General features: G+C 44.8%; 1 protein-coding gene and 1 long non-coding RNA gene across 3 annotated transcripts in view; one reads left to right on the plus strand and one right to left on the minus strand.

Annotated features, from left to right (window-relative positions):
- Positions 1 to 19,818, minus strand: LOC148005814 (uncharacterized). Its single transcript, XR_015620241.1, has 3 exons — positions 19,178 to 19,818; positions 17,735 to 17,885; positions 1 to 137 (listed from the first exon to the last, which is right to left on the minus strand). It is a non-coding gene; the product is annotated as an uncharacterized LOC148005814 (long non-coding RNA).
- Positions 19,338 to 27,287, plus strand: part of Dnajc25 (DnaJ heat shock protein family (Hsp40) member C25) — a 22,351-nt gene continuing 14,401 nt past the window's right edge. Inside the window, exon 1 of one of the 2 annotated variants that reach the window (XM_087549727.1) lies at positions 19,338 to 19,749. Coding sequence is in view for 1 of the 2 variants with exons in the window: in NM_001025021.1 (NP_001020192.1) it covers positions 19,423 to 19,749 (327 nt within the window). In the remaining variant the exon portion in view is untranslated. 2 annotated transcript variants of the gene reach the window in all.

Raw genomic sequence — 27,287 nt, forward strand, 5'->3', positions numbered from 1 at the left:
CACTTTTAAAAGAAAGCATTTAATTGGAGGTTTGCTCACAGTTGCAGAGGGTGGGTCCATGGTCATCATGGCGGGGATCGTGGCAGCAGGCAGGCAGGAATGGTATTGGAACAGTAGCTGAGAGCTCACATCCTGATCTGCAAAAAGCAAGCAGACAGAGACTGGGTTAGTGTGGGCTTTTGAAAGTTCAAAGCCCACGCCAGGTAATAGACGTCCTTCAACAAGGCCACACCCCCTAATCATTAACAAAGAGCTTTGCTAACATAGTTTAAAAACACTATGGTTGGGGCATTGAAAGCACTAATAAAACAGCCAGTGAGAGAAATCTTTGCCAAGTGAAAATCTCAGAAACAAACTGCCCATAACATGAAGTATCTCCAATGCTCACTCGCTGGAAAGATCGCAAAGGGATGAGACACAGCCAGGGTGTAGCTCAGTGGTGGAGGGATTAAGTACTGTGTGTGAGAGCATGGTTCAACCTCCAGCCATAGAAGGGACCAGGGACTGTGCCAAGTCAAAATCATAGCTTTGGTAACACTCAGACTTAGTCAGCCTGCACGACTTACCAATAAGTCATGAAGATTATGCTAAGTCATGGTGAACACACAGTTCACAGAGTTCCAGTACGGAACAGTGGACTGAGGAAAGAGATTTCTTTTACTTTGCTCTGAGAAAATTTAGCCGTTTGCTCTTAGGTTTTCAATGAACTCTGATCTAGTGACCCGAGAGAACAAGTAACTTAAAACATTAGAGTAATAAAAGAATGTTCCTCGTCAAATAACCCAGGTAATACAACGTGTAGAGCACACGATAAAGTAATTATCGGTAGGTTCTTCCGTGGCGATCTGTTTAGAAACTTTAAAGGCGTGTCCCCCTTTCTTCATGACAACCTTTGTATTTCACTAGTCTGGTGAGATGCTGTGAAACCAGACAGAGTCCGTTTGTAGGGCTGGAGACATGACTCAGCAGTTAAGAGCAAGCTTTCCCAGAAGACCAGAGTATGTTCCAACTCACAGCCGCCTGAAATCCAGCTCCAGGGGAAGCGATACCCTCTTCTGGCCCCTTGGGCATTTGCACTTGTACAAGAGTACGCTCAAGCCCTTACACACACACACACACACACACACACACACACACACACACACCCTTAAAAACCAATGTGTGCAGTTATTTTGATAATTGCAGGAAAACTGTAGTGCACGAAGGATACCAGCTCTGGGCAGCCTCTTGTGGCATATGAGGGAGAGGCAGGCGGTGGTGTGTCGGCTGTGACTCTTGCACCAGCTTGGCTAGTGTTCGGTACTGTTATCTTCCCCAGAGCCTCGGGGAAGCGAGAGGCAAAGCAGCACACACTAGAGACTATGTAGGTTCCAGGGCTGTGACTGGAAACCTGGTTAGTCTTTTCTGGAGCTGACACTTTGCCCTGGGCATTGGACCTCCCAACCCCATGGTAAAGCAGACTCCTCATGTAGGAAATAGCAAACTGAAGGAAGGTCACGCTTACAGGATTTCTGGAAGTTTCTGTGAGCAGGGCAATTTCTCTCATGAGAATCAGTTGAGGGTATGAGGAGTGTCTCTCTGGTTTTCCCTTCCGAGTTCTCCCAGCATTCTATCCCTTGCCTAGTTCATGTAACTCTCCAGTAGGCACTCTTACTGCCCCACTTGGGCTGGGACCCTAAAAAGCCAAGAGGAACCCGAAACATCGTTATCAGTAAGGAAGCCTGTGGCAAGTAATGGGGGGTGTGGGGGGGGCATGGCAGAAAGAAAGGAATGTGTCTGTCAAGAGGACACAGCTGCTTTCTGGGAGCTTCCACTGACCAAATATAAGACTGAACATCAAGGGTTGGGGATTTAGCTCAGTGGTAGAGCGCTTGCCTAGCAAGCACAAGGCCCTGGGTTCGATTCCTCAGCTCCAAAAAAAGAACCAAAAAAAAAAAAAAAAAAAAAAAAAAAAAAAAAAAAGACTGAACATCAGAGCAAGCAGTCAGTGCCCACATAACCCAACAGTAAGACATGCTAATCTATAAATTATAATTTCACTAATCCCCATGTAAGGAAATGATCTCCCTAAAGCACAGATGGTAGCCAGGAGGATAGGATTGGAATGGCACGATTTTGTGACTATTATAGTAATAATTGATTCAGGTAATGTTAGGTGGTGGTGGTGGTGGTGGTGGTGGTGGTGGTGGTGGTGGTGGTGGTGGTGGTGGTGCGTGCGTGCCTTTAAACCTAGTATTTGAGAGGCAGAGGCAGGTGGATCTCTGTGAGTCCAAGGTCAACTGGTCTGCAGACCAACTTCCAGGACAGCCAGGACTACACAGAGAGACCCTGTTTCAGAAAAGAAAAAAAGAAAAAAAAACTGACTCAGGAAGAAGCTTGAGCGGGAAGGTGTAAGTGAAAGGCTGGTGGGGAGTGATGTATTTGTCCAGTGAATACTGACACACCCCTTTACCAGTTATTTATTAAGGGGACAAAGGTAATTTTACAGTGGGAAAGTCTTGGCAGAGAAGTGGCCCAAGTCCCACTGGTAATATGAGATAAATAGGTGTTATCTTGTGCTTTCCGATAGTCGGTCTCCAGAGAGTAATAATCCAATAATTCACAGTATCCTCACAGAAGTGCATAGCTTGGGGTTGGAACTTGAGGAGAGAGCAGACAAACTCACGTTCAAACCCTACAGAACAACAAGTATATGTTTTGGTCTTTCAAAGCATTAAGGCCAAGGGAGACAGAGAAAGATTTAGGGACTGTTCTAGAACAAGAGGGCAAAAGAATCGTGACAACAGATGACCCCAAGTTACTATAGGAGAGAAGCCTGGGGTTAGTTAGCCAAAACAGTCATGGCTGAAAGAGCTGCTAGGGTCTGAACATAGACTGTGGATTAGGGCAACTGGCAAACTATGAATGGCCTCAGAGCCAAACTACTGGGTAGATTTTTGAGGGCACCAATCCCAACCATGAGGGCTCCACCCTCAAGACCAATCCCCTAAGAAATGCCTCTATGATTCAATGTTAGGGTTTCAGTGTATTTGAGGACATATAGATTCTTATATCACAGGAGGGGGAGACAGGGAAACGGACACTTAAGGGTTCTTTGGAAAGTCACTTGTGTCGGATGGTGTTTTGCTGGGGCAAGCATGTGAAGCGGTGTTTTCCTGAAGCAGACACAGGTGAAGGAAAGCATGTTTTGCTCAGCGAGTGTGTGAGAGGACATGTGATGATAATGATACCCATGTGTAGCTGAGCTCTGTTTGTCCTGACTCCGTAGAGAAACACCAAAAACAATTCCAGTGGTGTTCTGGCGGCTTCTGGCTGCTTCCAAGGACTCAGGTTGATTGGTAGAGTGATGTCAGATGATACGGACTCAGGCACTGAGGCAAGACGTGGTGAGGTGAGACCAGTGGACACGTTGTATGTTTGGAGGAGGTATAAACAGGACCCAAGGAACAGTGACGGAGAAGTGTTTGCATGGTTAGCTTTGCAACACTCCTTTGTCTGCTGTCTTCGCTGATCTTTGCTTCCTTAAGAGAGGCATGACAGAAAACTACTGGAGTCCCTGCTGGCCCTAATCGCTCCTGCTGATTCCTGCCACTTCAGCTGAGGCCTGGCTGTTTCTGCTAGGTTGTGCCACCCCTGTGATTTGTGTTTGCTATCCGGACACTACTGAACTGGACACTACTGAGCTGGAATATTTGTGAAATATTCTGAGTGGATCAAGCCCCTGCTGAATCCTGTCAACTGAACTGCTGAGTTCCTGGCAACCCAGAAGGGATTTGCTCCAAAGAACAATTTCTAAATCGGTCCACTCCTCCATATTCTAATAACTACCTCTGGTGGGTGGTGGGCTAGAAGGGAGGTTAAAACGATTGAGAACCCATATTAAAAGTAGGTTTTGAAAAATTTAAGCTTACAGGGAAATGTTGATCCTGCTTTGTGACCTGGGTGTGAGGTATATGTGTGTTTAAGTTAAATGGCCTTGTGTGCCCTTATCTTCCAGTCACTTTGAATAATTATCTTCAAGGTACAAAGTATCTTCCAGGTCCAATCCCTGGGTGGCCTCTGAACCCGCATTGGTGCTATCTCCTGGTCCATCTCTGATGGCAAACTTCATCACAAACCCTAGCCTTCGCATCCCCTCACCTTCTCTAGTCAAAGGTCAATCCTCCGCCTCATACACCCTGTCGTGTTGGCCCTCCAGGTTCTGTTTGTAAGGAGCAGAAGGGAGATTTTTCTGCTAATGAAACCTGCTAAAAACTTGGCTTAGGACGGTGACTTGTCAAATTAATCTAACGTTCTTTGATCTGTCTGGAAGGCTCCTCGGTGAGTCCCCCTGTCCCAGACTGGGTTTGGCTGGAGCCAGAACTGCAAGGTTGGTGATGCTAACAGCCTCCCTTCCCCTGCCAGGCACTGGGGACAGCGGCTGTTGGGAGTTGGCCTAGCGGACATCATAAAGCTCAACTGTTACAATGTATGAGGTGTTTTCCTTTCTGTCTGCTGATTAGCACGGTAAGAGTGAAGGAGCTGTGTGGTTTGGTTTAGTTCAGATGTAAGTACTCCTAAGGAGGTGATATTAGCTTCCCCCTCCCACCCCCACCTCTGCTCCCCCACTACCCCCCTTCTGCCATCCTCTGACACCCCGAAGCAGAAATGAAGGAGCCTCTAGCTTCTCCACACCACTGCTCCTCAACACCTCCTCTCCACACCTCCCCTCCTCCACGGGTTCCCTCCTCCACACTGTGGACATCTGAATAGTTTTGGAGCAAACCACACAGCCTAGACTGACAGGTGTTCCTCTGGTCACAACAGCACAGGGGCACTCGAGAATTGCTCAACCTGCTTTCTCACACTGGGCTGTCCTGGGTTCAACTTTCACTTCTGCTCTCAGCAGCTGACCTTGTGTTTCGTGAGCACATCAAAGCCATGGATCAAAAATCTCATCTTTTAGTGATCGAGACGACAAACGTCTTTGCATTCCTGTTCACCTTTCTGCCACTGATAACAGCAAGCAGCTCTCCTGAAAAGAGCTCTCCCGAAAGGAGCTCTCCCAGCTCTCTGGAAAAGAGCTCTCCCGAAAGGAGCTCTCCCAGCTCTCTGGAAAAGAGCTCTCCCGAAAGGAGCTCTCCCAGCTCTCTGGAAAAGAGCTCTCCCGAAAGGAGCTCTCCCAGCTCTCTGGAAAAGAGCTCTCCCGAAAGGACTGTCTTAATCTTCTAACTTCACTGAGCTACTTTCATTATTCTTTCTCTCTTGCATAACCCATCCCTTTGGGATTAACCAGAATGTTTTATGTTTGAAAAACAAAACACAAAAAACTACCTATATACGGAAACTTCCCCCATTTAAATTGGCTTACCCTCTCTTCCAAGTTCCATGAATTCACATGCTCAAGGGTCTTCCTGATAGATTTGTCTGTTGTCTCCAACTTGACATTCTCTCACCTGGGTTTCTGATTTAAGCCGAAGGCAGATGCATTCTTGCTTGCTTCCTTGTTAGTGAGAATCCCGGTGCTGTAGCAGTAGCAGTGTGCTAACCAATTTCCCTTGCCATTAGAAGCCATCACATGGCTTAGAGATATAAATAGATGTTTTTAGGGATTTGGGGGGACATTTAGAGTGAGCATTTTTTTCCTTCATGGGGAATACATGGAGGGACAGTGCCCAATTGTGATTATGAAGTTCACAGGCTGTAATAAAGTTTATTTAGAAGGACCCTGGAACATGGGTAGCATCATGAGATCCTGGTATTAATGTTGAAAAGCTCCCTCTCCAGTTAGTTTGTGATTTTTCCCTCTCAGCACTATAGTCAGATCATTGTCAAGGACTGCTGTCTCTCCTCCAGATCCTCTATTGGTGCATTTGTTTTCCCCATGCCATTGTGCGGTCCAAGCCACCATCATTTTCTCAAATAACGCATCTCGTCCGCCTGCATCTACCTCTGCTTCATCTTTTTCTCCATCTGGTAGCTGGAGCACAATGACGAATGTTTAAACCGCAAACCAAGTCAGGCGACTTCCTTCCTTAAGCAGCTTATGTCCTTCTGCCTCTTGGATACTCACCACTGGGGAGTGTTTTCACAGCACCCCAGCTGATTTCAGTCGCCACATCTCGCCCCGACTCCGCCACTTCACTCGAGCTATGATGGTTTTTACGTCATCAGACACTTGAAGTCTCTGAAACGGCAGGATCTTGAGCACATTGTCCTGCCCAGAATATCTGTTCTCTTTGCCTGATTGGTTTGTTACCTTTTGGGCTTTTAGCTTAAATGCCAATCCTGTGAGTCCTTCCCCACTTCCCCGCTCCTCCTCAGACCTCTCTATACTTTGTCATTGTTAACTTGCTCTGTCTCGGCTGTCTACCCAGTGCCAGCCCAGGATCATCGACACAGAGACTTATGCTTAGAGCCCACTAAGCACACTCAGCCCTTCAGGTCATGAGTGGACTTGCTGATGTTTAATAGAATTTAGACAGTCTTGACAAAGCAAGAATTGGTTTTGATTCTGCATGGAGTCAAGGGGCTCTACACAATAAAACGGAGTATTTCCCACCTCTGAAAGAATGGGCCACACTTCACTTAAGAAAAAAAAAGAGTCATATGGAGTCAAAGACAAAGTTTCTTAAGAAATGGGTATTGGCTGATCTAAGGCATCAAAGGAGGAAATTAACAACTCTAAGAGAACCTGGATTTCCCTATTTCACACCCAAAAGGGAAGCCAGGGACTGCTGAGGTGGCTCAGAGGATAAAGGTGCTCACTGCCAAGCCTGTCAGCCTGGGTTGGACCCCTGTGAACCATGGGTGTAAGGAGAGAACTGACTCCTGCAGGTTGTCCTCTGACCTTAACACACATAAAATACACAAGTGTAACAATTCTCTTAGAGAGAGGAGACTATAACCTTGTGTTACATAATAGAACCACTCCCATGATTCCTTGATAATTAGCAAAATCCTTTTGAAAGATTTCTAAATATTGGGATCTTTCAGTTGTCTGTGGAAACTGGTGAAGGGTTAAATACTCATCAATGTTACCTGGGGACAAATGAGGACCCCACAGATTAAAAACAGCTAGAGAAACACAGGAGTATACTGCCTGGTGTACTGATGCACATCTTTAATCCCAGCACTTGGGAGGCAGAGGCAGGCAGATCTCTGAGTTCAAGGCCAGCCTGGTCTACAGAATGGCAACATATAGAAACTCCATGGTATGGTACGGTGGCAACAGATGGGAAGCTGTAAAATTAGAACTGTGGGCCAATGGGAGGTTCAAGGTTGGATATTTCAGGCAAAAACCTGAATGGCTCTAAATCTATAAGGTCCTTTCCATAGGGAAATTGCAGGGAGTGGGGGAAATTAAAGCAAGGATACATGAAGGTATCTCATAACCGAATTCCTAACTCATATTTTATTATTCTCTTAAGGCTTGTCTCCAGAAAATGCAGCGGCAGTGGATGGGAGGAAGAGGACGACGCAGAAGATGCAGGGCTAATACACAGAACAAGGCCGCCTGGGCTCCATAAACCAGACCCTAAGCTGGGAATCTGTGGTAGATCTTAGGATAGAGAGAACCTGATTTACAGGTACGCGTGCCAGGTGATAACCGGAATCAGAGTGAGTAAGGAATGCACAGGGCAGGGCTTGTGGGATGGGAGCCAGAACACTGACACTTGTCCATACTTATTACCATGCCTCCTCCAAGCAAGGTTTTGGTAAGGTGCTCAGGAGCTGTGGAAGAAACGTCTGTTGAATTTAGCTCCCTCTTACCCCAAATGGGAGCTAGAGCTTTAGAAAGAATTGTTTGCAGCATGTTTCCCTTTCTGTTACAGAATGTCTGGAAAACCTAGAGTTCACTTGGTAAATGTAACTATATTTTAGAATTTTCTTTTCACACCACTTAAAGAAGACAAATTAGCTGGGGGTGATGGCATGTGCCTTTAATCCCACCACTGGGGCGGTAGAGGCAGGAAGATTTTTGTGAGCTTAAGGCCAGCCTGGTCTATATAACAAGTTCCAGACCAACCAGGGAAACATAGAAAGATCCTGTCTCAAAAGGACAACAACAAAAGACTAATTTAATTTAGTCTCTTACGTAGAAAAAAAATAAGGACTTTTTTTTTCTTTTTTCTTTTTTTTCGGGGCTGGGGATCGAACCCAGGACCTTGTGCTTCCTAGGCAAGTGCTCTACCACTGAGCCAAATCCCCAACCCCACAAATAAGGACTTTTGTACTATGATTACTCCATGAATACAATTTTATTTGCATATCCTTCAGGTAGGAAGTCCTGCACAGGGGCTGACCGTGACTGTGGAATTAGTAACTTTCGGGGCAGCTGTGTTACCTTGGTTTTCTTTTTCGTGTTATTTTACTTTGAGACTTGAGCTCCAGGAGTCAGGTCATTGGTTGAATTTAACTTTCTTTTTTTTTTTTTTTTTTTTTTTCCGGAGCTGGGGACCGAACCCAGGGCCTTGCGCTTCCTAGGTAAGCGCTCTACCACTGAGCTAAATCCCCAGCCCCTGAATTTAACTTTCTTAAATGAATTGTTCGTCAGTTAAGAGCACTTGCTCTTGAGAGCAAATGAGTTCAGCACCATGTGGAATGGCTCATAACTGCCTGCCACTTCAGCTTCACTGAGAGCTGATGCCCTCTTCTGGGCCTCCTCCCTCACACTGGGTGTCTGGGCACCAAGATCCATCCCCAGTCTTCCCAGCTACCCTGAACTGCTTGTCCTCCTGGGCTTTAAACTGCTCCTAATCCTGGGTCTTTCCAGTCAGTGTTTTCAGGCACATGGTCCTTTCGGATACCTTCACCTCAGATGGCAATGTTTCACTTTGTGCTGACATTTCACTGGTCATTTCTGGTGGCCCCCACTTTACCCTCCCTTACTTTGCTTTGATTAGTCACACAGTGCACTAGGCAGTTCCCACGGTGCTTCTCCTCCAGCTTAAGCTGGGTGGCACGGAGCCTGGCTGGCAGAGCCTCCTCTTCACACTCCCATCCCTGGAAACACCCTTGTGTCACTGACATGTTTACCCTGACAATGGTGACAGTTTATACTTCATGTCTCTGGTCCAGGTTGCTTACGTTCAATTAGACATGGGATCAGAGCCAAAGACTTTGAGGGCACAAGGTCTTCCAGGAGAGGTGTGTGTGCATGTACATGTACATGTGTATTCCACAGCATTGTGGGTCTCAGGGATCAAAGAAGTTGTTAGGCTTGGTAGCAAGTGCCGATACTCACTGAACCCCCTCTCTCACCAGCCCAGTAAAATTTTCTTGGTAAGCAAGGGACCTGGCAAGGATGGGGCAGACGTGACTGAAAGCAGACTCATCTGTTGTTCAGTGACCTGGGGATCTTTATCACATATTCTTAACTCTTTTGTAATCAGTTTTTAAAAAAAAAATCACGTAATTTATTATATGACAACCCTCTTGGTATCTTTTGTCTATCTTTTTTAAGGATTCACATCTCTTTTCACGTCCAGAGGTTGTTTTGTTTCAGAAGGGTATAGTGGTTCACAGCCAGGGCAGATTTCAGGAAACTGCACCAAAATCTGACTTGAGATTAGGAGATCTTTTTCCAATATCTTTTCTTTTGATACCTGCCAGAGTTTAAATAGTACAGTTAGCTAAAAACAAACAAACAAAAAATCAATGCTTTCAACTCGATAGAAACATTTCTAACAGTAAGCATAGGGTTGATTTTAAGCTTCTCCTTTAATCCATTTAACTCTGTTTGCATTAGAAAAGTATTTCATGGTGTTAGGGATTTAGCTCAGTGGTAGAGCGCTTGCCTAGCAAGCACAAGGCCCTGGGTTCGGTCCCCAGCTCTGGAAAAAAAAAAGTATTTCATTCATAAATTCTGAGGAGGGTAAGGGCTAATATAAACCATTAAAGCTACAGATTTTAGGCGTAAAACAAGTGTAAGATCATGTGGGAGTGATAGCACCCTCTGGTGGAAAGTTTGGGAACCAGCATGCTGTCTATTGGGTGCATTGAACAAGCTGGGGGAAACAACCAGGAGACTCCTCTTCCAAAATTTCTGCCCAGCCATATTTTTCTGTGACGTTCTAGTGGCAACAAGCAAGAAGTCATATTCTTGTATCTATACAAGATATAGACACAATAGGGATGAGTTGTGTGGACTATTATTTTTCTGCTTATTCCAAATATGAATTCGAGAAGAGCTGGGGAATCAGGAAAACCACTTTCTTTCTTTTTTTTAAAATTTATTTAATACTTAATAATAATTCTTTGGTTTCGGGGCAAACATCCCCCTCCCCCCTCCCCTTCCTTATGGGTGTTCCCCTCCCAACCCTCCCCCATTGCCGCCCTCCCCCCAACAGTCTAGTTCACTGGGGGTTCAGTCTTAGCAGGACCCAGGGCTTCCCCTTCCACTGGTGCTCTTACTAGGATATTCATTGCTACCTATGAGGTCAAGAGTCCAGGGTCAGTCCATGTATAGTCTTTAGGTAGTGGCTTAGTCCCTGGAAGCTCTGGTTGCTTGGCATTGTTGTACATATGGGGTCTCGAGCCCCTTCAAGCTCTTCCAGTTCTTTCTCTGATTCCTTCAACCGGGGTCCTATTCTCAGTTCAGTGGTTTGTTGCTGGCATTCGCCTCTGTATTTGCTGTATTCTGGCTGTGTCTCTCAGGAGCGATCTACATCCGGCTCCTGTCGGTCTGCACTTCTTTGCTTCATCCATCTTGTCTCATTGGGTGGCTGTATATGTATGGGCCACATGTGGGGCAGGCTCTGAATGGGTGTTCCTTCAGACTCTGTTTTAATCTTTGCCTCTCTCTTCCCTGCCAAGGGTATTCTTGTTCCCCTTTTAGAGAAGGAGTGAAGCATTCACATTTTGATCATCCGTCTTGAGTTTCGTTTGTTCTAGGCATCTAGGGTAATTCAAGCATTTGGGCTAATAGCCACTTATCAGTGAGTGCATACCATGTATGTCTTTCTGTGATTGGGTTAGCTCACTCAGGATGATATTTTCCAGTTCCAACCATTTGCCTACGAATTTCATAAAGTCGTTGTTTTTGATAGCTGAGTAATATTCCATTGTGTAGATGTACCACATTTTCTGTATCCATTCCTCTGTTGAAGGGCATCTGGGTTCTTTCCAGCTTCTGGCTATTATAAATAAGGCTGCGATGAACATAGTGGAGCACGTGTCTTTTTTATATGTTGGAGTATCTTTTGGGTATATGCCCAAGAGAGGTATAGCTGGATCCTCAGGCAGTTCAATGTCCAATTTTCTGAGGAACCTCCAGACTGATTTCCAGAATGGTTGTACCAGTCTGCAATCCCACCAACAATGGAGGAGTATTCCTCTTTCTCTGCATCCTCGCCAGCATCTGCTGTCACCTGAGTTTTTGATCTTAGCCATTCTCACTGGTGTGAGGTGAAATCTCAGGGTTGTTTTAATTTGCATTTCCTTTATGACTAAAGATGTTGAACATTTCTTTAGGTGTTTCTCAGCCATTCAGCATTCCTCAGCTGTGAATTCTTTGTTTAGCTCTGAACCCCATTTTTTAATAAGGTTATTTGTCTCCCTGCGGTCTAACTTCTTGAGTTCTTTGTATATTTTGGATATAAGGCCTCTATCTGTTGTAGGATTGGTAAAGATCTTTTCCCAATCTGTTGGTTGCCGATTTGTCCTAACCACAGTGTCCTTTGCCTTACAGAAGCTTTGCAGTTTTATGAGATCCCATTTGTCGATTCTTGATCTTAGAGCATAAGCCATTGGTGTTTTGTTCAGGAAATTTTTTCCAGTGCCCATGTGTTCCAGATGCTTCCCTAGTTTTTCTTCTATTAGTTTGAGTGTGTCTGGTTTGATGTGGAGGTCCTTGATCCACTTGGACTTAAGCTTTGTACAGGGTGATAAGCATGGATCAATCTGCATTCTTCTACATGTTGACCTCCAGTTGAACCAGCACCATTTGCTGAAAATGCTATCTTTTTTCCATTGGATGGTTTTGGCTCCTTTGTCAAAAATCAAGTGACCATAGGTGTGTGGGTTCATTTCTGGGTCTTCAATTCTATTCCATTGGTCTATCTGTCTGTCTCTGTACCAATACCATGCAGTTTTTATCACTATTGCTCTGTAATACTGCTTGAGTTCAGGGATAGTGATTCCCCCTGAAGTCCTTTTATTGTTGAGGATAGTTTTAGCTCTCCTGGGATTTTTGTTATTCCAGATGAATTTGCAAATTGTTCTGTCTAACTCTTTGAAGAATTGGATTGGTATTTTGATGGGGATTGCATTGAATCTGTAGATCGCTTTTGGTAAAATGGCCATTTTTACTATATTAATCCTGCCAATCCATGAGCATGGGAGATCTTTCCATCTTCTGAGGTCTTCTTCAATTTCCTTCTTCAGTGTCTTGAAGTTCTTATTGTACAGATCTTTTACTTGCTTGGTTAAAGTCACACCGAGGTACTTTATATTATTTGGGTCTATTATGAAGGGTGTCGTTTCCCTAATTTCTTTCTCGGCTTGTTTCTCTTTTGTGTAGAGGAAGGCTACTGATTTATTTGAGTTAATTTTATACCCAGCCATTTTGCTGAAGTTGTTTATCAGCTTTAGTAGTTCTCTGGTGGAACTTTTGGGTTCACTTAAATAAACTATCATATCATCTGCAAATAGTGATATTTTGACTTCTTCTTTTCCGATCTGTATCCCCTTGACCTCCTTTTGTTGTCTGATTGCTCTGGCTAGAACTTCAAGAACTATATTGAATAAGTAGGGAGAGAGTGGGCAGCCTTATCTAGTCCCTGATTTTAGTGGGATTGCTTCAAGTTTCTCTCCATTTAGTTTAATGTTAGCAACTGGTTTGCTGTATATGGCTTTTACTATGTTTAGGTATGGGCCTTGAATTCCTATTCTTTCCAGGACTTTTATCATGAAGGGGTGTTGAATTTTGTCAAATGCTTTCTCAGCATCTAATGAAATGATCATGTGGTTCTGTTCTTTCAGTTTGTTTATATAATGGATCACGTTGATGGTTTTCCGTATATTAAACCATCCCTGCATGCCTGGGATGAAGCCTACTTGGTCATGGTGGATGATTGTTTTGATGTGCTCTTGGATTCGGTTTGCCAGAATTTTATTGAGTATTTTTGCGTCGATATTCATAAGGGAAATTGGTCTGAAGTTCTCTTTCTTTGTTGGGTCTTTGTGTGGTTTAGGTATAAGAGTAATTGTGGCTTCATAGAAGGAATTCGGGAGTGATCCATCTGTTTCAATTTTGTGGAATAGTTTGGATAATATTGGTATGAGGTCTTCTATGAAGGTCTGATAGAATTCTTCACTAAACCCGTCTGGACCTGGGCTCTTTTTGGTTGGGAGACCTTTAATGACTGCTTCTATTTCCTTAGGAGTTATGGGGTTGTTTAACTGGTTTATCTGTTCCTGATTTAACTTCGACACCTGGTATCTGTCTAGGAAATTGTCCATTTCCTGTAGATTTTCAAGTTTTGTTGAATATAGGCTTTTATAGTAAGATCTGATGATTTTTTGAATTTCCTCTGAATCTGTAGTTATGTCTCCCTTTTCATTTCTGATTTTGTTAATTTGGACATACTCTCTGGGTCCTCTCGTTAGTCTGGCTAAGGGTTTATCTATCTTGTTGATTTTCTCAAAGAACCAACTTTTGGTTCTGTTGATTCTTTCTATGGTCCTTTTTGTTTCTACTTGGTTGATTTCAGCTCTGAGTTTAATTATTTCCTGCCTTCTACTCCTCCTGGGTGTATTTGCTTCTTTTTGCTCTAGAGCTTTTAGGTGTGCTGTCAAGCTGCTGACATATGCTCTTTCCTGTTTCTTTCTGCAGGCACTCAGCGCTATGAGTTTTCCTCTTAGCACAGCTTTCATTGTGTCCCATAAGTTTGGGTATGTTGTACCTTCATTTTCATTAAATTCTAAAAAGTTTTTAATTCTTTCTTTATTTCTTCCTTGACTAGGTTATCATTGAGTAGAGCATTGTTCAATTTCCACGTATATGGGGGCATTCTTCCCTTATTGTTATTGAAGACCAGTTTTAGGCCCTGGTGGTCTGATAGCACGCATGGGATTATTTCTATCTTTCTGTACCTGTTGAGGCCCGTTTTTTGACCAACTATATGGTCAATTTTGGAGAAAGTACCATGAGGAGCTGAGAAGAAGGTATATCCTTTTGCTTTAGGATAGAATGTTCTATAAATATCCGTTAAGTCCATTTGGCTCATGACTTCTCTTAGTCTGTCTACGTCTCTGTTTAATTTCTGTTTCCATGATCTGTCCATTGATGAGAGTGGGGTGTTGAAATCTCCCACTATTATTGTGTGAGGTGCAATGTGTGTTTTGAGCTTTAGTAAGGTTTCTTTTAAGTATGTAGGTGCCCTTGTATTTGGGGCATAGATATTTAGGATTGAGAGTTCATCTTGGTGGATTTTTCCTTTGATGAATATGAAGTGTCCTTCCTTATCTTTGATGACTTTTAATTGAAAATTGATTTTATTTGATATTAGAATGGCTACTCCAGCTTGCTTCTTCTGACCATTTGCTTGGAAAGTTGTTTTCCAGCCTTTCACTCTGAGGTAGTGTCTGTCTTTGTCTCAGAGGTGTGTTTCCTGTAGGCAGCAGAATGCAGGGTCCTCATTGCGTATCCAGTTTGTTAATCTATGTCTTTTTATTGGGGAGTTGAGGCCATTGATGTTGAGAGATATTAAGGAATAGTGATTATTGCTTCCCGTTATATTCATATTTGGATGTGAGGTTATGTTTGTGTGCTTTTCTTCTCTTTGTTTTGTTGCCAAGATGATTAGTTTCTTGCTTCTTCTAGGGTATAGCTTGCCTCCTTATGTTGGGCTTTACCCTTTATTATCCTTTGTAGTGATGGATTTGTAGAAAGATATTGTGTAAATTTGGTTTTGTCATGGAATATCTTGGTTTCTCCATCTATGTTAATTGAGAGTTTTGCAGGATACAGTAACCTGGGCTGGCATTTGTGTTCTCTTAGGGTCTGTATGACATCTGTCCAGGATCTTCTGGCCTTCATAGTTTCTGGCGAAAAGTCTGGTGTGATTCTGATAGGTCTGCCTTTATATGTTACTTGACCTTTTTCCCTTACTGCTTTTAATATTCTTTCTTTATTTTGTGCGTTTGGTGTTTTGACAATTATGTGACGGGAGGTGTTTCTTTTCTGGTCCAATCTATTTGGAGTTCTGTAGGCTTCTTGTATGCCTATGGGTATCTCTTTTTTTAGGTTAGGGAAGTTTTCTTCTATGATTTTGTTGAAGATATTTACTGGTCCTTTGTGCTGGGAGTCTTCACTCTCTTCTATACCTATTATCCTTAGGTTTGATCTTCTCATTGAGTCCTGGATTTCCTGTATGTTTTGGACCAGTAGCTTTTTCTGCTTTACATTATCTTTGACAGTTGAGTCAATGATTTCTATGGAATCTTCTGCTCCCGAGATTCTCTCTTCCATCTCTTGTATTCTGTTGGTGAAGCTTGTATCTACAGCTCCTTGTCTCTTCTTTTGATTTTCTATAACCAGGGTTGTTTCCATGTGTTCTTTCTTGATTGCTTCTATTTCCATTTTTAATTCCTTCAACTGTTTGATTGTGTTTTCCTGGAATTCTTTCAGGGATTTTTGTGTCTCCTATGGGTTTCTACTTGTTTATTTATGTTTTCCTGGAATTCTTTCAGGCATTTTTGCGATTCCTCTCTGTAGGCTTCTACTTGTTCTCTAAGGGAGTTCTTCACGTCTTTCTTGAAGTCCTCCAGCATCATGATCAAATATGATTTTGAAACTAGATCTTGCTTTTCTGGTGTGTTTGGATATTCCATGTTTCTTTTGGTGGGAGAATTGGGCTCCGATGATGCCATGTAGTCTTGGTTTCTGTTGCTTGGGTTCCTGCGCTTGCCTCTCGCCATCAGATTATCTCTAGTGTTACTTTGTTCTGCTATTTCTGACAGTGGCTAGACTGTCCTATAAGCCTGTGTGTCAGGAGTGCTGTAGACCTGTTTTCCTGTTTTCTTTCAGGCAGTTATGGGGACAGAGTGTTCTGCTTTCGGGCGTGTAGTTTTTCCTCTCTACAGGTCTTCAGCTGTTCCTGTGGGCCTGTGTCTTGAGTTCACCAGGCAGGTCACTTGCAGCAGAAAAGTTGGTCTTACCTGTGGACCCGAGGCTCAAGTTTGCTCTCGGGGTGCTGCCCATGAGCTCTCTGCGGCGGCAGCAACCAGGAAGATATGCGCCGCCCTTTTCGGGAGCCTCCGTGCACTAGGGTTCCAGATGGCGTTTGGTGTTTTCCTCTGGCATCCGAGATGTGTGTGCAGAGTGCAGTCTCTTCTGGTTTCCCAGGCGTGTCTGCCTCTCTGTAGGTTTAGCTCTCCCTCCCACGGGATTTGGGTGCAGAGAACTGTTTATCCGGTCTGTTTCCTTCAGGTTCCGGCGGTGTCTCAGGCACAGGGGTCCTGCCGCTCCTGGGCCCTCCCCTACGGGAACCCAGAGGCCTTATACAGTTTCCTCTTGGGCCAGGGATGTGGGCAGGGGTGGGCAGTGTTGGTGGTCTCCTCCGCTCTGCAGCCTCGGGAGTGCCCACCTGACCAGGCGGTGAGGTCTCTCTCCCACGGGGTTTGGGAGCAGAGAGCTGCTGCCGAAAACCACTTTCTTAATGTGGTGATTAGTGAGTTAAGTGGTACTGAATAGTGAATCTGAGGAAAACTGTATTTAACACGGGGATAATTTTCTCCTTCTGAAGTGGATGGGTTTCAGGAACAATGGGGGAAATACATATTAACCTTTCCCTTTCTTTCTCCTTTTTCTGAAAAGAGTGTACCATGTAGCCCAGGCTAGCTTCACTATTTTGATCCCCTATATCTTGAATGCCAGGACTACAGGGATGGAAATCGCTCACAACTCTTAGGATTTCCCTCTTCACAGAAAGTTGGCATAGGTTGAGAAGGCCAAAGAGAGATTTCGTTCATACAAATCTGGCTAAATTAAATAATAGGGCTAACCATGAAATTGATAGTTTCCATACTGTGAATCACGTCTCTACATCATTAGGACAGTCATCAGTCTACTTGCAGTGAGGTAAATATGATAAATATCACCAAGAAGAAGTCCAAAACAGTGTTCAAATCACCTTTTAAAAATACAGTTCAAAAATAATAAGGGGGCTGGAGAGATGGCTCAGCAATTAAGAAGACTGACTGCTCTTCCAGAGGTCCTGAGTTCACTTCCCAGCCACCACACATGGCGGCTCACAACGATCTGAACAGGATCTGGTGCTCTCTTCTGGTGTGTCTGAAGATAGCAACAATGCACTCACACATGGGAAAAAAAAAAGAGCTAGGCGTGGTAACTCATGCTTTAACCTTAGGGCTCAGGAGGCAGGGGTGGTAAGATTGTTACAAATTTAGGGCTATCTTGGTGTGTACAACAGTAACTGTAGATCAGCCAGGGCCACACGGTGAGAAAAAGCTAACAAACAGTAAACACACACACACACACACACACACACACACACACACACACTATACACACTTTGAAACTTTTTTCTCTTTTTTTTTTTTTTTTTTTTTTGCGACAGGATTTCTCCGTGTAGTCTTGGCTGTCCTGAAACTCACTCTGCAGATCAAACTCAGCCCTGCCTACCTCTGCCTCCTAGAGTGCTGAAATCAAAAGTGGGGTGTGACAGCACCCTCTGGTTACACTTTGAAAAATTTTAATTCTGAGACTTCCTGTGGTGGTCTGAATTACCTCCGTGTCTTAGTCACTGTCCTATTGCTCTGAAGAGACACCATGACCAAGGCAGCTCTTAGAAATGAAGGCCGTTAGTGGAGTCTCGCTTAGTCTCACAGGGCTTAGTTTCTTGTCATCATGGCAGCAGGCACGGCGGGCAGGGAAGTAGCTGAGCACCCACAGGCCGAGAGAGAGAGAGAGAGAGAGAGAGAGAGAGAGAGAGAGAGAGAGAGAGAGAGAGAGAGAATTTTCAAAGCCTACCTTTAATGACACACTTCCTCCAACAAATACTATACCTCTCAAGTCTTCTAATCTTATCCAGAGTCAACTCTCTGGCAACTAAGCTTTCAAATTTGAGCCTAAGGCAACCATTCTTATTCAAATCACCACAGTGTGAGTGTTCTTCAAATCCACAAATGTGACTATTAATAGAAACTTCCCGTTTTGGGAAAGGTATTTGTACTTGATTCACTTTGAATTGATTTGAAATGAAATAATTGAGGTGTATTATATTGGACTAAAGTCCATGTTGATACTAGAAAATTTTAATCGTATTCCTTCTGACTATCTAACCTTGTCTATCAAATCTTCACTTGGTGTACAGATCAATCCCAATCGATAGGTTCCAAAGACCAGTTCCCAGTCATAGACCTGGAAAAGTACAAAGTCAGTCGTGTGGGATATACTGGTCATAGTTAACGTGGATTTAGAATCACCATGGAAACACATCTCAGAGGCTGTTTTCCAGAGGGGTTTAACTGGGGTAAGAATATGGACACCACCATCGTATGCAGTGAGGTGTTGGCTCAAATAAAAAGGAGAAAATAAGTTGGGCACCCTTTTCATTTCTTTATTGCAGATAACATGTAACCAGCTACTTTGTTGCCTAGCCTTCCAGGCTGTGAGGGCTGTGTTCCCTAGAACGTTAAGCCCAGATAAACCCTCTTTTATGTTGCTGTTTGCAGGTATTTGGTCACAGCAACAAATAAATTATACATTTAGAAACTGTTGTTTATCCGAAATTCAAACTTAGTGGAGCATCTCCCCACACCACCTCATTTCCCTGGAGGCATTTGCAAGATCTTAAGCTGTATTTTGATTGCCACATTTGGGTGAATGGTGTTACACCTTTGTGAACAGTACAGGGATACTACTAAACGTTTTACATCCTCCAGGCAACTAATTGTTTGCCCCAATATATAAATAAGCAGAGAAACAGGGAACTAAAAGGCCACCGACTTTCAGGGTTCCTGGGAGAGAGGCAGTGCAATTGTCTAAGTTCATCTTCAGTTCGGGTTAGAGGGAAGATGGTGTCCAGGGTCTGGAGATAGGATGCCAAAGCCCAGAGTTCCTACGGCAGCGGATGAAGTCCCGAGGTCCAGAAGGTGGTGTGTGGCTATTCCTGCGTGTGGACTGTGCCGCACGTGTGGCTAAGACCGCCTCCGACGGTCAGACACCTACCTCCGCCTCAGAATAGACTACTGAGCTTCCAAGGCTACCCGGCTTGGTAACACTCGGGAAGCCGCGGGAGGCTAAGGCGTCCTTCTCCCGTAGCAACGCGCGGGGACGGAAGTGGCTGCAGTGCCACGCCCCCTGCGCCTGCGCACAGGCGCGGCCTGCTGACGTGGACCGGGTAGCGGGGCCGAGCCCGGCGCTGAGGAGAGCTGCAGTGGCCGCTGTGCTGGCAGAGCGGCGACCGAGGTGGGATGGCGGCGCGGCTCGCTTGGCGCAGGGGACCCGGGGCTGCGGGCCAGCGCCCATGGCTGCTGCTGGCACCGCTGCTGCTGGTCCCGCTGCTGGTGCGGCCCGCTGAGGCCCTGGTGGAAGGGCTGTACTGCGGCACGCGCGACTGCTACGAGGTGCTGGGCGTGAGCCGCTCGGCCAGCAAGGCGGAGATCGCGCGGGCCTACCGGCAGCTGGCCCGGCGCTACCACCCGGATCGCTACCGGCCCGAGCCCGGAGACGGCCCCGGAGGCGCGCCGCCGAGCGCTGAGGCTTTCCTGCTAGTGGCGACCGCCTACGAGACGCTCAAGGTGAGGCTCACGAGCGCAGTTGGGTGGCCGGAGATTTGGGTCTCCCAGCCGGGTGATCAGGTCCTCTATGACCCCGGCACACTGCCGCCGCCTGGACCTTTAGGACGTCCACGTTTCCCACGTGGCTATGAGCAAGAGCCACCTCGGCCCATTAGCCAGCATGGCCACCTCCTCGTGGACAGTTTTGGAGGGCAGCCAGTTCTCTTTTTGGACACTTGTTCTGCAGAGCTTTGCACTTATTTTATTTTTGGTGTAAAAGGCATCCTGATAACTTGAGGTGCATGCTCGGGAAACAGGGCGATTGTCGGTGCTAGGATCTGGGATAGGACAGTGAAATACTATTAACTGATCGTGTCAACTTGATAGGGCAGAAGTTTGGCCTCTGGGATGATGTCAATGATATTTAGCTTAGGTCTAAAGAACTAGAAAAACACACACACACACACACACACACACACACACACACACACACACACACACACACACACACACAAACCAGTGAACTTTAAGTCCAAAGACTAGACTATGACTTTTGACTCTGACATCCCCCGAGTGACCTTGGATAGTTGTTTCTTAATATCCATTTAATGACTTGGGGTAGAAGATTGAGAATTAGTAGGGGAAATTGTTTTTTTAGTGATTTGACAAAGGTTTTATTGCGTGCTGTGGAGATAGGCAGATTTAGCCTGGCGCACCCCCCCCCTTTTTTTTTTTGATTACTACCTTATATGTAAGAAATCACCTGTTCTAAGCCATGCTTGATGGTGGTATTTCTGTTTCCCATCAGGAGACTGAGCAGCACAGAGCAGCGTTTCCATCACAGCTGTTTTGTTTCGTTTTCCTGTCTGCTTGTAATGACTACTTTGAATAGCTGTATTATGGTTAACGGCGGATTAGTCCTCAGATTAGCTTTACAGAATTGAAAATTCTGAGTCAAGTTCCTGTTCTTTCAGGCTTAGAGCAGTTTGACACCTGGAGCTATTAAGAGTGGACTTCACTTACTAAACTCTCACCAGCCAGTGAGGTTACAGTTTTATCCACACTCCATTGAGGGACAGGGGAGCTGTTAGAAAGGGGCTGAAATTAGAGGAAAGAGTGATTGAGAGAAGAGGCTTCAGAAAAACCAAAAAGAACTGGCTCCACCCAGAATAACCCAGCACAGGAACCCCAAGCTGTTTGCTGAGGAATGTGTGGTCTTGGTGCACTAGGGGCTTTGCTGAGAGAGCAGAAGCCCTGTTGCCTTCTCCTAGGTTTTGTGGGGCAGAAGATGGGTGGGCAGGGGTGACATGGGAACGGTGAACCCTGTTTTTAAGATTTTTTTTTCTTTTTTTTTTCCGGAGCTGGGGACCGACCCCAGGGCCTTGCAAGTGCTCTACCACTGAGCTAAATCCCCAACCCCGTGAACCCTGTTCTTAAGAACTTTAAGAAATAGTGCCAGGACTAAAATGTAGTGACAGCAGATGATATTCTCAGTGGAAGGACTCCTGGGGCTCAAAATAGTTTTGCCATTTTCTTGGAGATACTATTTCCAAGGCCTAATCTGGTTGTTCTGCATGGTTGCTTCTAAAGGTCTCTACCCTAAAGTTTAGAACTGATTTATCAGCAAGTGAAAAGTGAGGTAAAACAATGTCCACTCAAGAACAAGGGGCTTGTGGGCCGGCCTGGTGGTACACAGCTTTAATCCTAGCACTTGGGAGCCAGAGACAGTGGATCTCTGAGTTTGACGCCAGCCTGTTCAACAAAGCAAGTTCCTGGATAGCTGGGCTACACAGAGAAACCCTGTCTCCAAATTAATAAATACCACCACCACCACCACTCCACCCTACCCCCCAAAACAAACCAGAGTATCTAGAGAAAGTAACATTTTATTTGACTCTGTTTGTACTTGTAGTAGCTCCTAACACCTGCAGGGAACCAGAAAGGCCCTGGGAAGTGTCCAGCTTCCTAGCTGCACTACCCACAAGGCACAGCAGGACTCTGGAAATACCTATTTAGAATGTAGAGACGAACACAGCTTCAGCTTCTCGATGGAGCGCTGAATGCCTCCTCTGCTCATTACATCGCCTTCACCTGCAAAAGGACTCGAAAAGCCGTGGTGTGGAAGGCAGACAGGTTATCCAATGTGTATTTCCGCCATAATGGAGAACCGAAAACGTTGCCTGAGAACACCATTTCTGAGTCATGCAAAGATTTAAGAAAGATGCTACCCAGTTTGGAGGACCGGCTTATCTCCCCATTGTCCCACTGAGGCAATGCAGACGTAATCGCTGTTTTGTTTGTGTTATATCCTCAGTACGGAGCAAGGATTTGTGGGGGGTAAGAAATCTAGATGAACATTGCTAGGAACTGGTCAGGTAGACTGGTAGAGGAAATTGAGTTCCATGGGCTCTGGGCTCTAGGGTGAAAATGGCACACAGAAGCCTGTCCCTAAATGTTGAACATAAGTGCATCTTCAACATGGGAACTACATTTGTGTTCAGTTGTCCGTGAGTTTGTGATTCTGGGGTGGTTTGTTCATATAAATGCCCCTTTGAGAGCAAGGTGAGCTTTGGGTTTTTTTCCTGGTTTTTTTTTTTTTTTTTTTGTATTAAAAATTAAGTACAGCAACGGGATTTAAGTACAATTAATGAGACAAGAAGGTAAGACACCTGGTCATTACTAATTTAGCTTCAAATGATTCCACCTGTCCATGAGGAGCTGGACGAAAACCCAGGGAAGGGGTGGGTGATGGAGGGCAAAGACCGAGTGCAGAGGCTACCGCAAAGATCCACTTGGTCCTGGTAGCAAGCACTTTACAGTTGTGATTTCACACACTGCTGTTTGAGTAAAGCTAATGCAGCGTGTCATGCTTTTCTGGCTGTTGGGGCTTGAGAGAACTCCTAGACTTTGGAAGTAAGTGGCCTCACTGGCTCAGTCAGCACTGAGTCTCCTGAGGTGGAACACTCCAGTCTGGCCATGTGTCCTCTGTGGCTATAGCACTTATCACACTGAGCATGAACCCAAGGAGCCCTTCTCTTGCACTAAACGTACCCGTCTGCCATGTGTATCCATAGGACCTAGCACAATGTCTGGCACATGAGATAGTGACTATTAATTAAACTCACTTGGAGACAGTTCAGATAGGATGGAAATTGGAACTGCGTTTCTGGCATTTTGACAAGGTTATGTGTGACCACTTTGCTGTTTCACTCAAACCGTGATTTTAGAACGGTACAAACAATAGGAACCGAACAGCTGTGAGTGAAGTATCCTGCACGAGAGGAAACCTGTACTTTCTACCTGTAATGTCTTTAGGGCTTTAAAATGAGAGCAAAGTTAACTGTGGATGTAGGTAAAAAATGGATAAAAACAGGAAGTAGCACAGAGTGAGCAAATGCAGGAGCAGCCAGGAAAGATTCAGTCAGAACAGTGATGAGGTAAGAAGTGAAAAAGTAGCCTTTGACGGTGTTTGAAACATCACAAGAACATAGGAAAGGTCATAGGAATATTGCTGGTGTGAAGGTTATCTGAGAAGTCGGAGTCGTGTAAAGAGATTAGATCTGTCTTGGAAGCAAGGCACCATAAGAACAATGCGTAGTTTTCTTTTTGTCAGTGCCTGGGATGGCAGAACTCCTAGCACTTAGAGAGGGTTTTGTGCTCCCTGCCCTGTGCTTTGACTTATGCTGGTTTCTTACCGAGATTTCTGACTCCATCCCTTCCTGAGCTGACAAAAGGTGCTAGGGGGAGCCAAGGCAACGAGAGGTACAGCTCTCTCCCTGTTTTTGTTTTGTTTTTAAACCAAGAGTTGAATTTTCCATATGTGAGGCAGGAACTCTATCACTGAGCTGTATACCCAGAACTTTTTCCTTTTTCTTTTCTTCAAGGTCAGCTCTCACTGTGTTGCTTGGCTGTCCTGGAACTCTGTGCAGATCAAACTGGCTTTGCTATCCTGGAACTCTGGAGATCAAACTGACTTTGAACTCAGAGGTTCTACTACATCTGCTCTCTGATTAAAGGCCGTGCCACTGTGCTGGTCTAGACTATTATTTGTTCATTTATTTATTTATTTTGGTTTGCCTTGGCTTGACTTGGTTTGGAGTCAGGGTTTTATATGGCCTGGGCCCAAACTTTTTGTAGCTGAGAGTGACCTTGAACTCCTTATCCTCAGGGCTCAGCCTCCCAAGAGTTGGGTTCACAGGCCGTTCCATGACACACACCCGCCTCTGTTTTTCAATTTTAACTTTTTAAAAAAGTTAATTTTGATGCATCATCCGTCTAAGTTACGCAGGCTGGCCTTGAACTCACTGGATAGCAGACAGATCTTCAACCTTATAATCAAGCTTTCTTAGTCTTCCAAGTAGCTGAGATTACAGGTTTGAGGCTCCAGGGTCAGCTTGACTTTAAGCTTTGATTAAAAATAGGGAGACAGATACTTTCTGTGTGGTCATACTTTACTTACATTATGCACTACGGTTCACATTTCAGTATGAGAAGGAAGCAATTATTCTCGGGGATTAGAGACAAATAAGCGTACCCTTTTGCTAGATCTGAAAGTGCGTCACCGTGGTTGACAGTGGAGGGCATTCCTGACAGACGGAAAACTTGAGGAGTAACAGAAGTGTAGAGTCAAGTGTTCAAGGTTACAGGAGTGAGGTCCCCCCCACCCGCAGACTGCTTGAGGGAGAAAAAGTTAAGTGCACTTTTCAACACTCCAGCTCTTTACAGGCATGAAGGTTTTAATCAGCGGTTTATGTGATTGGTACAGTTAGCTGTCTGTGCCCATGGATTCTTCTTTCAGGGATTCAGCCAAACTCAGATGCAAAATATCTGGAGGGGTGGGGAAGTGTCTGGGGTCTGAGATGCAGCTCAGTTGTACACAGCCTGCATGCATACATGCATGAGGCCCTTGGGTTCGATCTCTAGCCCAGTAAAAACTTGGTGTGGTAGCACACTCCTGGGGAGTTAAGAGACAGGAAGGTCTGCAGTTCAAGGCCATCCTTGATTACACAAGAACTTTCAGGCTAGCCTGGGCTGCTTGAGACCCTGCCTCAAAATAAATGTACTGCCCATGGACACACCTTTTCTTTGTTTTCTAGACAGTCCAGTGTGACAGTTACTGCTTAGCACTCCATTGTACTCGGTGTTGTTAAACGAGGGATAGGTTATATAAGTGTGTTTTATGTAAGGCATTGAGCATATCAGGACTTGGGTATCTACTGTACTAAAGCGTGGCTGTCATGAAGACATGGAAGTTAGATAGTAAGGAACAGTCACATTAAGTGACCCTTACAGAGAAGGGCTTCGCAGTCCTCCTAAGCTTCTACCCTTTAGTGCCGTTCTTCCTATTGTGCTGTCCCCAACCATAGAATTATTTCTTTGCTACTTCATAACTAATTTTGTTACTGTTATGAATTATAATGTAAATATCTGATATGAAGGATGTATGATATGTGACCCCAGCAGGTGAGACCCACAGGTTGAGAACCACTGCTGTAGATCATAGACTGAAGGTGGTTTTAGTTTCCCATGCCTGCTTTGATGGCACATGAGTACCTGCAATGCTTGTAGGGACTGTGAGGCCCTGCCTGTGGTTAGTCACAAGGTGTGATGTGGTTAGTTGCAAGGTGTGATGTGGTTGGTGACTTCCCACAAGTTCAGAAAGACGTGATAGCATTCGTACTACTTGTATTTACTGAAAAGAACTTCTCTAATTAATCCCTTAATTCAGGTTGTTATTACCCACTCTGTCAGAGGCTGATCTGTATACCATATGCTTAATTCTGATGCTATGATTATGTGATGTTTTTAGCAGCTAATCAAAACACTTGATCAACCCCAAATTTCTAATGTGAAATAATTCTAGTCTTGACTAGAGCTGACTACTTGACAAACTAACCCCAGTTGCTCAGGCTGAACCCAGGACCTGGTGTGCGCTAGGCAAGTATCCACCACTGATCTTTACTCCTGGCCCCAGCAGTTGGCATTTAACATAGCTCATGCAGATTTTTCATGAGGAAGTTCTGGGATAAAAGAAGAGTGTAAAGACCTTTACTTTTTTATAAACTTCTTTTCCTAGCTCTATTTCTAGATTCTAGACCTGTAGAATATACATGGGAGGGAAACTACTTCAGAAGATTCAGACTCGTTTGGGGTTAGATGATGGCCGGCCTGCTCCCCTCTCCTCATTTTGAGATAGTCATTATGTAGCTGAGGAAGATGGCCTTGAACTTGTTTCTGAGCCTCCTGCTTCTTCCTCAGAAGTACTAGTACTGTAGTGCTGCACTTGTGTGCCTGTTTCTTCTTAGAGCTGTTGTTGGTGTTGTGTGTTTGGTGTTTGTTGTTTGCTCTCACCCACCGAGAGCCATCTCCCCAGGCTCGGCTCTGTGCAGTGCTAGGGATCAAACCCTGTGTGTTGAGCATTCGGGGCAAGCATTCGGGGCAAGCACTCGGCCAACGGAGCTGTGCCCTCAGCTCAACTCTTTAAGCTTCATCCAAAAGTTTGAACTTGATATTTTGAGTAGTTACAGCAGATGTTAAGATGGGAAAATAATACCATCTTATGTTGATTTCAGAGAGCAGCCCAAGGGAAAGTGCTGAGATGTGTTAGGGACCTGAGGCAAAGGCAGACTCGCTTTGTGACCAGGCCATTTCTTCCGGAAGCAGCTCTCATGAGCTGTGACTGGAGCCAGCAGCATAGCACACTGTGGGATCAAAGCACTGGGATTAACTGTCCAGCTTCTCTGTAACTACTGCACAAGGCTCTAATCTTCTGATCCTTGGCTTGTGACTTTTGTTGTCAGGGGAAATGGTCTCCGAGTGGAGCATAATTTTGTATCTCTTTGTGTGTTAACAAAATTAGAAAGAATATTTACAACGGAGGCTGGCTTAGTCCTAAGCTCCTAATTTCTTGCAATGCTCAGTAAATCTATTCCATCTCAGTCTTCTTTTCAAAGAGTCTTGCCAAAAAACCTGCGCCTGGTTTCACATCTATAATCCTCCTGTCTCAGTCTTCAGAGTCTCTGGGATTACACATGCTGCTGCCCCTCTGCACTTTGTAGCCATCTTTTCTTACATCATTACTTAGTGTTTTCCAATTTGTTGTTTTATTATTAATTATTTTTGGTGCTGGAAATTAAGCTAAAGGCTTTGGATATGCTAGGCAAGGACTACTGTGGAACCGTCTTAGTAACTTTCAAGTCTTTTTCCAACCGTACGCTGTGAGCTTTACTTTTTTAGGCTTTAGTCTTTGTGTATTCTTTTCTGTTTTTAAACCCTTTGGGTTTCGGGGTGTGTGTGCATGTGATAGATGCATGAGTAGTAACGTGTGGATGCCCTCGTGTGTTTTGTGTGCGTATGTGTCTGAGTGATGTGGAAGCCAAGGGTTGATGTTGATATTAGGTTACTTCCTTAATCACTTTGCATTTTTTGTTGTTGTTTTTCAAGACAGGGTCTCTCTGTGTGGCCCTGGCTGTCCTCCTGGAACTTGCTCTGTAGACCAGGCTGATCTTGAACTCACAGAGATCTGCTTCTTTTGCTTCCTGAGTGGCAGGATTAAAGGA

This window comes from Rattus norvegicus, chromosome 5 (genome assembly GCF_021556685.1).
Source record: "Rattus norvegicus strain SHRSP/BbbUtx chromosome 5, alternate assembly SHRSP_T2T, whole genome shotgun sequence".
Classification (NCBI taxonomy): domain Eukaryota; kingdom Metazoa; phylum Chordata; class Mammalia; order Rodentia; family Muridae; genus Rattus; species Rattus norvegicus.